Here is a 15,817-nt window from a genome sequence, read left to right as displayed (position 1 = left end):
CATATACCTGCACTGGCTGTCGTCGACCCCCACTTTAAATGGAGGAAAAGAACAAAACCGCATGGGGATGGAAAAACGTTCCAAGAGAGTGGGTGTTTAGGAAAGATATTTTTTGCCAATATGATCTTTTTTTTCCTGCATCACACGCCATTGTAGCGATTTTCAAACTCTATAGTATAAATAGATTTGAATGGAGCTAGAATAGTTCAGTCATTTCGCAGATTTCGTTTAGTTAGTTTTGTAATAACCATAAACATAAATTCTGGCGAGGAACGTTACTTCCGTTTTACCTCAAAGAGGTCCGGGCAGAAAAAGACAGTTTTTGCGGTAAAAAACGAGTGGTGGTAGTACGGAAAGCAAATCAACATCGAGGAGCGTTACCTGAGTATAGAAAAAAATTAATCGTCAAACAAAACGAAAATGATGTCCTTTCGGGTGATTTTAGGTATGTTTCATTTGATAAGCAACAAACTGTTAATAGAGTGATAACCAACAACTAAAACTGATTAAAAAAATCATACAAGTTATGATGCAGTGTAATAAAAAAAAAAACATCGATCTGTATGGTGGGGTCAAAAAATCTGCAAAAGTATTAAGGACTGTATCGTTCAGAATAATTTCATATGTGCTTAGTTTTTTTAAATACTCTGGTGAACTATCTGCAAGCATTTCTACCTCGAATATTTCAAGAAAGCACCTGATGCCATAGCTGTTTTTTTAAGCGATGTCGAAGATTTTCATAAATAAGTAGGTGTCTAACAAGGTTAAACGCCTGGATTTATACAATAAAGGAATTTTAGATTACCTTTTAGTCTAACAATGTCACTCTTTATAAAAATTTATATTGTTAGACTTTCAATCCCAAATGCTATCAATAAAACTTTGTTCTAGTGTTTCGTTTGATTAATTCGTGTTTCAAATGAAGAAAATTCTCATGATTTGTGTGCCATATTCCTGAATGGAAAAAATAAACCAAAACCTGACATTGTTGGAAATATATGGAAAAATGGATGTTATGACGTTAAGTAAAAAGATGCTATGTACCTTATCAGTGCTTACACGTTCAAACTCATTTTTAAGATGCATTTCTATATTCGTTTTAAAACGATATAAACAGCTCAGACTCACGTTGAAAATATAAAATGATAGCTAGGATAGTTCAAGATGCTACATAAGATTTTAGTTTCAATATCCCAAAATATTTGCTTTCTTGTAATTATTTATTGGATTTGGAAAAAAAAAAAATGTACATAAGCATGAGCCTTTTGGGGTGAATGGTATACATTATTCTACAATTTTCAATTGATTATACCATCAAAACATTAAATAATGTGTTTCAATAATTGAAGGCTTATTGGCCTTTAGTACACCGTCAACTGGGGCCACATGCAACAATTTTCAACTTCAATGGCTTCTAAAAAACTTATGTTCACAGTTAATCCTACGCCTTATGCATCAACAGTTGTAAGGATGATGGTACATCAAATTGGCGTAGTTAGAAAAAATATTGGTTTCTTAAGTTATTTTTAATTTTCTAAAAACATGCAATTTTCCTCAGAAAATGGGGTAACTTGCAACAAACTTTGTTTTTAAAGAAAAATCTTATTTTTCCATGCCTTAAAGACCATTACGCATGAAAACACCAATTGCAGTAATTTTTGGTCTGTAAAAAATAATTTTCACATTTCTTATGAAAATAAGGATGCTGCATACATTAAGGGGTTAAATAATACTACGAAAAATTCTACAAGCTGAAATCATAAAAATAAATGTTTGGGTGAATAAAATTTCAATGTTTACAAACGCGCGATGCAAAACATTCATATTCCAGCACATGGAAACGAGATTTACAAGGCGTTTCTTTGGTTTGCATTTTGTTGCATTTTACCCCAGACACCAAATATTAATCGAGAAATATTTTTACACCATCAGTGTTGGTATAGCATAAGGAAACCAGTAAAAAGTTTGTAGGTTATATTATCAAGCCCATTCGTAATACTGGGTAATGTTTTTTACGGCATCGAAAAATGTTAAAATTTGTACATTTATTGCTCGATTTTTTCAAATTTTATATAAAAATAGAAAACTTTAGAAAACTAGCTTAAGATGCGAAAAATTATGTCATCATCACTTTGTAATCATCAAAAGATAACTTTATTACAATACATTAAATTAAAAATTGATTCAATGTGGTGTTATACAAATGTTGCATCTAACCCCGCTGTTGCATGATGCCCCGTTTGACTGTGTTGAAATTTTTTTAACAGCGTAAATTTGTCTAAAAAATGTAATAAAATTGAATTAAAAATAAGTGCATTTTTGTTGGTTTTATTTTTAAAAACAAATCTACAAACTTCTATTATTGTTACAAAAAAAAATCAACTAATTGACAGCAATTAAAAGTCCAAAAAACGATAATAAGAAATTTGAAGTTTAGTCTCAGATATTTTGCTTCTTAAGCAAAATGTCAAATTTCCCAACAACTGAATGAAACTTGTTCGGAGATATCAGGGCAGTTTGGAGCTTAGAAGTTTGGTAAAAGATGATACACAAAGAAAATGGTCTTTAATAAATAATTTTCTGTTATTAAAACTAATATCTGTTATACTATTATTTTAAACGACCTATTTTTTTTTATTTAAACAACAATTTTTCACGAAAAATTACCTATAATTCGCTAAGTTGATATAAGTGCAGTAACAAATTTTGTTTAACTGCAGTTTACACAGCTATAGAACTCTATGATCGAGTTAAATGTCCGAATATTTGCTTCAAAAGACTTTATTTTTTAAAAATTTGTAGACCAGAATGAATATAATACAAATCTATTTCAGCCATTCAGTTTCTACGTGTTTCACTCTTAATGACATGAGATTATTTATGTTCGGTTAAAAAAAATGAATTGAATTCTCTACAAAAACAATATTTGTAATTCTGTGATTCGACCCACACATTTTGTGACGATTATCTGTGATGCTATTTTCGGAAAATCATACCGAACATCAATAAATTGAGCCTTTTCTTCTTGAAAATAGATAATCGATATTACCATAGTCAGAAGATTTTCACACCCAAAATAATCCGCACGTCGTGGATACGTGAAAAACTACATAATTTTTATCCAATTGATTTTCACGTAGTTTCGACCAATATAGCAGGTGAACGAGCCTCAATAAGAATTTGTACTTTATGAAATTCAGCTACTACTTACGTGAATTTCAAATGAGTTCGATACGATGTTAAGATGAAGAATACATAAAATAATTTTAGATTGGAAATGAATTTGGGGTTCAATTAGTTAACTTTTCTCTGTTGATTGTAATGAAGAAATGAAAATTTTATCAATTTAATTTATTTTCACTTTTCAAAACCTCACTGCATTTTTTTCTACTGCACTTAATAGGTGATTAAAATACATCCGATTTCCGCTAGCTCCTGCAGCCCAGTTTACTTCTTGGGCTTCCAAAATCCTGAAAAAGAGAAATATGTATTTCAATTATAACAAAAATAATTAAATCGATGAGCCGGAACTTCTTTTATCGTAAACCACTTTTCGACCTGAGGAAGAATATATTTTCTTTCAGCGGAAATCAAATTTTTATTGCTTTGACTTACCCTTTTCTTTCGATCTACAAGGGTTTGAAAATTTCAGCATCCGTAACATTGATAAGATTCCGAAAAAAACACGAAATTATCGAAAAATCACGAAATTACGGAAAAATACGTCCAACCCAATGTTTACAACTCAAACAAGCTGATTGATGCCAGCTCTTTTTGTTATAAGAATTTACAACCAAACGTCCCATTCCCTTAGATTTTACGTGAAATTCAGGAGAAAAAAAATAAGTTACTCCTGATTCACGTAGAATCGATGGGATGCTTAAAAGCTCAGCTTACGTGAAAAATACCGTAGAATTAATTTTCAAATTATTTTGGGTGCAGATGTAAAAGCCTATCCCAGTGGCATCAAAATTAAGTTCATGAAAATTCAAGAATCAAGAATTGTAATTTTAATAACATCGCTCAAAATGAAAAAAAAGTAATGATCTACGGAACAGTTTTTCATCGTTAGTAGGAAAAAATATGGTCATCGAGTACAATTTTTTTTTTGAAAATACGCAAAGAAGAAGAATTTTAAATATACAAATTTAATAACTATTCAACATTGGAGGGGAAGGTTGTGTTCGGAAAAGGTTAAAATTTGTGTTTCTAATAAAAAAAAAGGAAAAACGATATTTTTGTTTGTAAGAAAGATCAGCAAAAAGTTCAAATTAATTTAAAAAATTAAAATTATTAAAAAATGATCAAGATTTTGTTATGCAGTTCCTTGTTCAATTTTGGGCTAATATTATTTACCACACTCATCCGAAAAGAAAACGTTAAATCCACCTGGATTTTCACGTAGCCACTCATTACGTGAATTTTTGCTTGAGTTACATGAAGCACTTAGAAGGTAATATAAAAACACTTGATTCTTACGTGAAATTCACATAGCTGAATGCTGTCAAAACAAAGACACATTCGATTTACGTGAAAATCCAGTGATCCGCCAAATACAAAGGGATTTGGTGCATTCTATGTGATACTCACGTAACTCTGGAGTGGGTTTTTCACGTAAAATCTATGTGAAGGAAAACAGGGGCGGGATTATGGAACTCGAAACAATCGAGTTTCGTTCGATTCGACCAACTTTGGCATTACAGATCTCGATTCGAATGGAACGTTTCGAGATGATCTACTACCCGATTTACTCGAAATCTAGTAAGTTAAAATTTAGAACTCGAACGAGTTCAACTCGAAACGGGTAACTCGAATCGAATAGGATTCATAATTTCACCCCAGTTCTCAATATGGCGTGGATCCAAGTGCTGAGGGAACTTTTTAGGAGATGGAGAAACTATTTTTTTGTGAGTAGTAAATAATTTTTAAATATTTTTGTTGTTTTTTATATGTTTTGCTATTCCAACAGAATCTGGAATTCGAGCAGCTGGTCAGTCAAGTAACTGCAATGGAGGCGCAACTTTCCGGACGGTCGTCGTAAAGTGAAATTAAATGTGAAGTGAAGTGAAATATTTATGAATAGTTATAAGTGTAAATGAAAAGCTATCGTGTTATGTGATTTCATCGGTTAAATAAAATTCCTTTTCGAAATCAAATTCTTCTTATTTCAAGTGGGCGAAACAAAACACAAAACGTTAATATGTTATTGAAATCTACGTGAATCCCATGTAGCGAACAAATCCCCCCCTCGTACGCTTCAGATGGATTTCACTTACAACGCATATGAAAGTTACGTGAATTCTACTTGCTACGCGAGCTCTGTTTGCTACCTGAAATTCGCGTAGGTTTCACATGATTTTCAGGGTGGCAAAAATCTATGTACATTTTCACGTAGCGCTAATGTGAAAAGTTTTTTCGGTGCATGTATTTAAAACAGAAAAAACGGCTTTTAATTTCTGTTTTCTGTAAAACATGAATTCGTTTTATCTTCCCTATTTATCTTCAAAACCCCTGATCTAGACCTAAGTAAACAATTGTAAACATACAAAACGAGTTTGGCTCCTTAAAGCTTCAAGGTATGAGCCGTTTCAAATAAAGGAAATGCAAAAAAAAAAAGCTTCAGAGATACGAGTTATGTTCAAATAAGATAGAGGCCTACAATATTGCAGAAAATAATAATTCATAAACCTTTGTCGGAGGCATCAATAAATCATGAATATGTGATTATTTATTACATATAATGCTGCTTGTCAATTGATTAAAATAACCTATTTTTTATTGCGTTTTACGATTATTTTGTATGGGAGGGACTCAAAACTTCTTGAGGGCAATTTTTCACTCCAAAAACTATTTCATGCTAAATTTCACATCAATCGGACTAGTAGATAAAAATTCCTCCAGTTTTTTTACATTGTTAAGATTGTGATATGAACTTTCAAATGCAATCAACGATTTAATTTTCGACTTGCCCCCATTTGACGTTATTGTTGCTCCAAAAGGGTCGTTCTCACACAAATTGCCTAATAACTTCAAAACAGAAAAAAGTGATAATCCGTTTCCACAAAAGTACGCATAATAATGATCTAAAATCTTGCTGAATTAATGTTTTTGATAAAGTATCACCCTGAAAATATATCAAGAAAAACTGATTTTTGTTTGACCGCCCTAACATCAAGGAAACAAAATGCCAGAAAACATTTAGTTCAAAAGATAAATGATTGAAATCTTTAACAAAGTAACAGAATAATATAGGCCTCTCTGAAACTTTATGAATTATTTCATTTAAAATTGCCGCCTTCAGTTGTTTTTAAAGTTCGCCTAAGACATTAAATGCATCAAACTGAAGGGAAAGACGCACTAAATAAATTACATTTCTGGACCACTGTGCAATGTGGATAAATCTTAAATCAGTTAATCATTTATTCTGGAATTACTAATAAATAATGTCCATAATCTTACCCATTCCCTTCAATTCACTTAAATATAAACTTAAATCGCAGTGATTTTACAACTTCTTGTTTAGAAAATAATTTAAGCTCATTATTTTTTAATCTTAACTTTCGTTTATGAGTCTCATTTCAAACGTACCTACATTACATATCTGTTACTAATATTCAAAACAAAAAGTTTAAAGAACCTCGTGGCTGAATCCGTAGATTCACCTTCATCTATCAATGCTATCCTACCTACATTCACAAATTTGTTATCAGAATTCCGTTTGAACCCACAAGTTTGTGTAACGTTTCAAATTCAAACCGCTGCCTATTCCGAGTTCTATGCAGTATGCTTTAAAATCCGGTCACTTAGCTTCGCGTGATAAGTACCCACGGCACCTCAGTAATAAGCACGGTTGGGTGATACTATGAGATCATATTTGCATGCTCCACATGCGAATCGAACATCTTAAGAAACCCTTCCATTCATCGGAAGCAATTACAGACGTTTGCTTTTTCAATTACCTATTGAAATCAATATCATCATTAGGCCAGGGGGGATGCTTTTTCAACATCATCCAACAAGTGCCCCATCCCTGCACTGAGCTGAGCTGAGCTGAGCTTAGCTGAGTGGGGTATCGTATACATGCATACAATGATATCAACGAACTTCCCATCGAAACAATAAAAGCAGCGCTTCATGCACAACATCCTCAATTGATCGATAAATAGACTCTAAATGAACTAGAGCACGCTGCTGCTGGGTTCGATTGCGACCCCATGAAGGTTGTTTCCATATCTTCTTCCATTATGTTTGGGATAGTTTCGATGTAAAGTAGGTACATCACATAAGATCAAGGTTGTTATTTATTGACATTGTTAGACAATGTGCACGCCACATTCTGACTGTAACTAGTACATGAGTTTTCCAACAATTAGGAATTTGCAGGCTTGAATTGTTGGTGTTTGATGTTGAGGATCCACTTGGTGAATTATCTAGCCCAAGGATGAAATCAAGTTTCGAATTGGTTTCTTCAAGTATGACAATCAGCCAAGCCACGTTTACTCCTGCTTTCTGTTGGTTTACTTTAGTTAGAAAAAGTGTTCCAGAGACATTTCTAAAACTGTTGCAAGCGCTGTATAGATATGTGTTCATTATTACCTATAATTTTAATTCCTAAATATTAATTCATCATTAGGACATCTACATATGATCCGTTGTTTTTTAATCAAATAAACAAAAAAAAAACAGATTAAAAAGTTGTGGATAACGTAAATACTTTCTGGCGAGGCTTCCAGAAAATTAACTCAGGCTTTCTTATTATTATCGTCGCATAATGCTGATTTCTCAAATGCAGTCCTAAAAAAACCTTTGGAATTCTAGCATTTTTTTAATTTTTTTTAAATGTATTTTCTGAATTCTACAGATTTTGAAATTCAGTCTTAGTTTATTTGATCCGATTTATTGATGAAGTTTGAAATGGTGCTTTTCGATAAATTAAGATTTCAGGCCTCACGTGTTGATCGCTTAAATTGCATAAATGAAGGTGGAACATTTATAAGTACATACTAGGTATTTCGCTGAATCCCCAAATCGGAGTTTTCGTCAACATCAACGCCGGCGACACTTGCACTGACATTTCATGTTGACAGTTTCAAACATCTTCCAAGAGTGGGAAACCAACCAACAGAAAGAGTTGCCGATTGCCGAGGTGTTTGCTGAATTGATAAAACTTTTTCCATCGTCGTTGGTTGGCAATGTTGCCAATCACCAGCGCGAAAACTTCGGATTGAAACTGCATTGACAATATATTCTATGAAAGTTGACGCGCATTAGTGTAACGGACCTTTTTCGGACCGAGTATTTTCCAAATTTTTTTCCCCAGACGAGCCTTTAAAATTCAGATGAAAATCAAACCAAATGAAAACGTTTAAAAATTTACAGATTTGATATACTAGTGATGTCATTACGCATAAAGTACCAATTGCAGTAGTTTTTGTTTTTTTTTAATTGAATTTTACACCTTTTCTGTCAAAATATTTTTAAAGAAAAACCATAAAGATGCTGCATACATTTAGGGGTAAAAAATACTACAAATAATTTTACTAGCTGAAATCATAAAAATCAATGTTTGAATGGATGAAATTTTTTGTTAACAAACGCTTGATGCAAAACAATCACATTTCAGCATATGGAAACGAGATTTGAAAGGTGAATATTTGATTTGCAATTTGATGCTTTTAACCCAGACTGGTAACTGAATTATGAAAACATTTATTTTAGAAAAATCTGACAATTTTTCCAAAAATATTTTTATATAAACAGTTTTGATATAGGATACAGTACAGTTGAAATTTCCAAAATCGTATTTGAATCAATCAACCATTTAGAAAAATATGTATTACCTTGACGAGTAGAAACATAAAAATATTGAAAAAAAAAACAACTTTAAAAAAATCATATTTAATACAATTGAAAATGATTATTTTAATGTATCTGAGTATTGAAACCTAATTACAATTCCAGATTGCCGTTTTACCCGGGCCTTGTCCGGATTTTCGAAGAGGGGGGAACGCCCGATCCGGTTGCCCGGATATCGAGGAAAAAGGGCCGATTTTTTCTAGGATTATTCACTATTTTCACGAAATTCTATATTTTCAACTTGATTTAGCGAAATAAATTCGCATACAATTGTTTTAAATTGTTAGATAAGATTTGAATGCCGCTGATGTTTGTGTTTTGGTAAAAATAATTTTTCGTGTGTTTATTTTTCAGATTTTCTTTTGCCTTTCTATGGAAAATACCTAGATTTTGGCTGGATTCGCCCGGATATTACCCGCTTTTGAATTCTAAATTTAGAATCCCATTCCTGGATTTGCCGGCCTTAATACGTTCAGAAAAATTCTGGAAAACCTACTCAATAAATAACGAATTAAAAATGTAAATTGATACATGAAATTCAAACACAAAATTCACAAACTAAATAAGAATTTAGAATTACAAATTAAAGTTTGTTAGCTTTTCAAACTCAAATCAGGATTAATTTTAATTCTGAAAATCTATTTGAAAAATTAATCACAGGCTAAATATTTGTTATCAGTAACTTTATTGAACTTTTCACCCCGAAGCAGGATTTTTTTGTAATTAAATTGTATGTATTGAAAAAATAATCCCTTGGACTTTGAACACATTTAAAATTTTAAGTTTGAAGCGTGCAGCCAATATTTTCCAGAAGCACACAAATTTTAAACGAAGCTTCAGTAGCGGACATTTTTTTTTTCATTTTCGATTGAAAGTTTATCACCGTTGATTTATTTTCATTAATTTTTTTTTTGAAACTTTAAAAGTTTCCTTGACTGATTTTACCTGTAGAAATGTACTGTTCCTTTATTATTTGTCACGACTTTTCGATGAAGGCTAAAAAATCACATTATTATAGACTAACACTGGTCAAGAAGCAGCAGGTTCAGCGCATCGACAAATAATATACAACGAATTGAATTTCATTTTTCATTCAATTTAAAAGCACAATACTGAAGAATCACAAGTGACATAAAACAATTTGATTTTTTTGAATTTTCCAGATGCATAAAATTCTGAAGACACGTTCGCTTGATGTCATGAATTTTGAAAATTCCACCAGTTGTCAGTAGCATAATTTTTGAAGGTTAAAATTTTCGACTACCGTAAACTGGGGGAACTTTGATCACTTTTTTCAGTCGTTTTTGAATATTTTGAAAGAGGTTGCTTTTTCGTAGTACCTAAAAGCTTTAAAACCCTTACTGAGGTGAGGAGTATAAAACATGATCATTGATTGCAGTTAATTCAAACGACATTGGTGATGGAGGTTATACTTAAATGTTTGTTACAAAACCAGATTTCGAGTTTTGGGGTAACTTTGATCACAATGGTTTTTACGTATCCCAACATCTTCAAATTTATTGTTTTGATGCCATTAAGCACAGAACATCCATAACAGTAATTTTTTGTTTGGACTCAATTGAATTTTTCAACGTTTTCTTTCAAAAACAAATATACACGAAAGATGGACAATGTTGCTGCATACATTTAGGGGCAAAAAATTTAAACATTTTTAAATATTTTTTGGCCTCGAAAACAAATAAAATTTTGCCCTCATGCAATTCCCTAAGTCTTCGTACTATTGCCATGTCCTTTTTTTCTTCAATCTAAACCATTTGAAAGGGGTTTTAGCCATTTTTTCTATACGGGCTTTTTCATGGAAAAGGACCGTTTTTTTTTGACTATACTAAAATTATCAAAGAATAATTATAAAAATAACACTTAAACTTAACCTAAACCAAGAAAATAGTTGAACTTTCACATTAAACAACCTATCTGCTTCTAAATGCTTAAAATTTGATCAGTAGAGATGTTTGTTTGTAAATCTTCAAAAAACCAGATATTTTAAGATTTAAAAATTATATTTTAGGTGATATAAAAAATCTCCTAATAAAAACTAAATTTAGCTTATTTGTAACTCAATTTACAGGCTTTCAAACGTAGTCAACAGTTTTCAGATATTTCAACTTCATTCTTAGTTAATGATGATTATCTGCAAAAATCTCATGTTGTTCAAAGTTCCCCCAGTTTACGGTACATAATTTTTAGTTGAATTTTACCTCATACTTCTGGATTTTGGAGAGGATTAGCTTTCCCTTAACTTTGATAATTTAAAAACTTTTCTTTGCCGAAGAAAATATTCACTTTTGTTAATGTGCTCAAATCTTTCACTTTAACATCAAATAAATTAATATGTATTTAAAACTTTCTTGACTCGTTGCCAACGTATTAAAATTTATATACAATCAAACCATGTTAAAATAGATGACGATCCAGAAGAAACTTTTTGCTGAATGGTAATCAGAAACAGATTTAAAAGAATAATCCAAGAGTTACAAAAATAAACTCTAATGGGTTTAAAGTTATTTTCGTAAACCTCATGTGGCTCTTTCAAACCCAGAAATTTGAAAATTTTAAGTTTTGGCTCTTACGACTCAAAAGTTTCTGGGTTTGTGCCATTCTGGAAAATGTTCTATTCCGAGGAAAAAAAATCTGGGAAATAGTTCGTTCTGGGAAAAAAAAGTTCTGGTAAATAGTGCATTCTGGGAATTGATTCATTCTGAGATTTGATTTTAGGTATTCGTCATTCTGGGAAAAACTCATACTGAGCATAAGTTTTCCGGTAAACGGGATACAATCGAAACAAGCCCACACCAAGAGGAAGTGCTATAATTATAGTCAACTTTCAAGTTGTGTTCTGCTTGACTGTGATGAATTTGATTACTACAAATATATAACTACAAATACATTTATTAAAAAAATTATGGCAACTGTTCGGTTAATTTTAAGATTATAACCATTCTGGACAAATTTTTTGAGACAAAAAATTTTCGTTGGGAAGGAAAAAAGTCCAAATTTGTAAAAACCACAATCGAACAAGTACTAAAAATTTCGTTCTTTTGCACCTGTAGTTATGCAATTTCAATTAAAAAACACGAAAAAAAAATCATCAACGATAAAAAAAAAGTTAATTTTAATAATAAAATCTTGAATTTTTCTGCGAAAACAAAATGATCGCGTTTCTAGTTTCTAAAATGATGCTAAACAATTTCAAAATAAGTCGATTTTGAATAAGTCGATTTTCAGTCATTTTTGAAATTTTCTAACCCGGACTCTTAAAAGCTTCGTTTTGGTTCAAAACACATCCATGATTTTTTGCGGAATTTTTAACTAAGTAACGTTTTTCAGCAGGCACTACCGAGACATTTCAAGAAAGTCAATCCTGGAAAAAGTACACTCAGAAAAATATTATTCTGCATGCCATAAGATTCTCTTATGAACTGGCGCCATAAGAAAAATCAATGAAATTCATAAGATTGTCTTATGACGCGAATGAATTTTTCAGATGAACACCTACTTTAATGAGAGGTTGTTGCTTTTCATAAGAGGGTCTTATGGAAACAGAAAATGTCACGTTTGATGAGAATAATTCAAAACAATTGATGTTAAAAACTTATTTTATTGCTCGGCTTATTTGTTTGGAATTACATACATTATGGTCACCATCAGCAGCACATCAACACCCGGTTCTAAAGAATTTGTTCGGCCGCATACGGTCTTTTGACCTTGGATTTTTTTCAGGTCATCGTGCTGAAAAGTAAACAAAAAACAAATTAGAGTTTTCCTTTATAAAGATGTTTAACTATTACAAAAATAATCTTCAATTCAAACTTACCATTAAGAAGAATAATACTGATAATTCCACAACTTCGTTTGACGGTTAAAAAATGACTGATGGAATGAATGTGTTCATCATTTTTCCACAATGCCGTTTCTTCTTTTTTTCCTAAGAACTTCGTATGAAAATTGAAAGAATTTCATAAGACTCTTATGAAAACTTAGTTTGGACGCACGAAAGGGGTTCATAAGACGTATATTATGAAAATTATAATAAGATTTTGCCTGAATGTAGGTTTCTGTACAGAGGAAGCTGCTGCCAGATTTTGTACGGAATCTACATAATCGGAGGAGTTAGGCTTAAGGAAGGATTGTAAGGAAATACCTATAGTATTTAATTCGAATAAAGTAAATATGATAGAGCTTCCTAAAAAAAATATATTTTATTGTCTGAAAGTTTGAAAAAGATCGCTTAAATAGGTGATTTTGAAAACTTTTTATCTGTGATCAAATTAAAGTCGGGACAGGCTCCAAAATATCAAGAAACCATATACATCTATGAAATTATATCTAGTATCTTATGCTGACTTAGAAGGATTAATTTGTTTAAAAGCCATGAATATGATGAATCGCCAAGATTTAATGTTCTTGAATGTTATTATGTCATCGATGTTTTTCGGCAAGTTTTACAAAATAAAAACTTTTTTACTAGGTAGTTGTCCAGACGCCAGAAAGCTCGGTTTGTACGTACGTCTATTTTTAAATATTGTCGAGGAAAATAAATCAACGAGAAAAAAACGAAAATTAAGAAAGAATTATACCGATGAAGGTCGATAGCTTTTTAAAAAGATAGATTTCGCACACATAGTCAAAATACACGGCGTTACTTACCTCGGACCTGAAGAGAACTTCTAAATTTGCTCTGGCGACAGAATGGACTTCACACGACCCTGACCACAAACACAGAGATTGCTGTTAGCAAGATTGTAAATAATTATGTATCTTTTTTCCTTCTTTCGTTTCAGTTTTTTGTGCCATTAATGTTGGAATTATGGTAAATTTATAAAAAAAAATAAGAATTTGCATATTTTAATTTTTGTACATTAATATGAAATACCCATATTCTAGGCACAAAATGGTTACAACTACGATAGGCCGGAATTAGATCTAGGAATAGGCAGCACAAGTCGTCCATCCTTTGGCCCCAACAATCCTCCAGGTTATCCTTCGCCGTCTGGGTTTGGCGGTGCAACCAGACCTACTGCATCGACATTTCAGCAAGGCAGCAGCGCTGGGTATCCATCGGGAAGGCCATCTGGATCGGGCGTATTTGGTCAGCCACCAGTAGCAACCGGGCCATCATCAGGAAGTGCTGGATATCCCGCTCCATCACAGACAGATTTTTCCGGAACAGGTGGTTCATACCCTGGATCACCTGGTGCAACTGGCTTTGGACCCTCTGCGAGTGATGCTGGAGGTTTTGGATCAACTGCAATCGGTGCACGTCCCGGCACAGCTCAACGCCCAGGTGCAAATGTACCTATCACCCAAGGTCCTTCTGGTGTTGGTAGTCCAGCAGCTTCAAACGATGGACAATATGAAGGAGGAGACTATTCGGCCATTCCCGGTGAACCAGGAATCGATTATCCAATATACTCTGAAATTCCAGAAACATCATTCGATTGCAAGCAACAGCAATTTCCTGGTTATTATGCTGATACTGAAGCTCAGTGTCAAGTATTCCATATCTGTGCATTGAACAAGACATTCAATTTTCTATGCCCCAATGGAACTATTTTCAGTCAAGAGCATTTCGTGTGTGTATGGTGGAATCAGTTTGATTGTGCCAGTGCTCCAAGCCTCTACGGCAAAAACGCTGATCTGTATGACAATTCACAAACTGGAGGCTCATTCCAAGGCTCTCAGGGTGGCGTAACAGGCCCTGCATTATCTGGAGTCACAGGGCCCGGTTTAAGTGGTGCTACAGGCCCGGGGACTGTGGCAGCTCCATATCCAGGAAGACCACAGTCTGGACGACCAGGAATTCCCAGTGGCCCAACAGGACCCTCTGGAATCGGAAGTAGTGGATATCTTTCAGGACGACCAGCTGGAGCTGGATACCCATCTGGCAGCCCATTGTCTCCTGGGTTACCTTCGGGTGGATACCCGTCATCGGGAGATTCCTCCGGCTCAACTTTCACCAGCGGACCTAGTGGACCAGGTCAACAGATAGGATATCCCGATAGCCAACAAACTGGATATCCAGGACAACCATCTCAAGAAGGCCAATATTCACCATCCCCACAATCACCCACCAGAGATTATCTTCCTCCTAGGCAGGGATAAAATCATTCAAAACGTGCTAAAATAGCTTTTTTACAATAAGTGAGGGATTAGGTCAAAAGCGATTTAAAATCGTTAAAAATATGGATAGGGTAATTCGATATGTATTATTTATTCAGATCATTGACAGATTTATAATTTTTGTTTTATATCAAACAATCATATACAAGAGCAACATTCGAAAGTTCATTTAGCTTTAACTAGATTTCATTTTCCTACTCAATTTATTGTGATCCATTAATTCAATCGAATTTATTAAATCCAATTTAAATAATAAACAACCAGGTGTTTATTTTTCAACTTTAAAAAGTTCGTGGTTGGTATTATTTTATTTTATATTCGAGACCCTTGGAGCCGGCGGAGGGGTATAAGCAAAAATAATATATTCCAAGATACCTAGCTCTTAAAATATTTCATATAAACGCCAGCGGACAATCTTTTAACAAACCTTAACACCATCTACTGACAGAAAAGGTCAACATTTCTCGATAATTGAATTTTTCACTTGTACCCCTCATTCCGGGGGGTTCAAATGCACTCTACACGCTCGGCCATATTGAACCATTAATGCTTGAAAAATAACCATAATCGATGTTTTGTGGCTCAAGTCGTTTTATGAGTTTTCAGCAAAAACTCATTAAATGAGATTTCGAGGAGAACTCGGATTATGGTTATTTTTCAAGCATACCCAAAAAAGCGAAAAATGAGCAGAAATTCTTGGGGAAACCACTTGAATGAATGTGAAACGACAAGAATGAATCCTTATTTGTACAAATCCGTGTTTTATTTCTAAATACATGTCTTAAAGGCAATATATAGCGGTAGCTGTCAATAAAAAGAT

The 15,817-nt window shown here is 33.1% G+C and overlaps 1 protein-coding gene across 1 annotated transcript; it reads left to right on the top strand.

The window, feature by feature from the left end:
• The first annotated feature begins 230 nt into the window (after positions 1–230).
• Positions 231–15,202, top strand: LOC129748490 (spidroin-2). The gene is made up of 3 exons (XM_055743137.1): positions 231–445; positions 13,659–13,687; positions 13,762–15,202. Exons 1-3 carry the CDS (start codon positions 421–423, stop codon positions 14,977–14,979), a joined length of 1,272 nt encoding a protein of 423 aa, XP_055599112.1. The 5' UTR covers positions 231–420; the 3' UTR covers positions 14,980–15,202.
• Positions 15,203–15,817: the final 615 nt, after the last annotated feature.

This window comes from Uranotaenia lowii, chromosome 2 (genome assembly GCF_029784155.1).
Source record: "Uranotaenia lowii strain MFRU-FL chromosome 2, ASM2978415v1, whole genome shotgun sequence".
Classification (NCBI taxonomy): domain Eukaryota; kingdom Metazoa; phylum Arthropoda; class Insecta; order Diptera; family Culicidae; genus Uranotaenia; species Uranotaenia lowii.
Note: the sequence above shows the minus strand (reverse complement) of the source record. Positions and strands in the feature narration are given on the sequence as shown.

Coding starts and splice junctions, on each gene's coding strand:
- LOC129748490 (XM_055743137.1), top strand. CDS start 421: ATGATGTCCTTTCGGGTGATTTTAG. Junction 446..13,658: donor GTCCTTTCGGGTGATTTTAG/GTATGTTTCATT, acceptor CTTTCGTTTCAG/TTTTTTGTGCCATTAATGTT. Junction 13,688..13,761: donor CCATTAATGTTGGAATTATG/GTAAATTTATAA, acceptor CCCATATTCTAG/GCACAAAATGGTTACAACTA.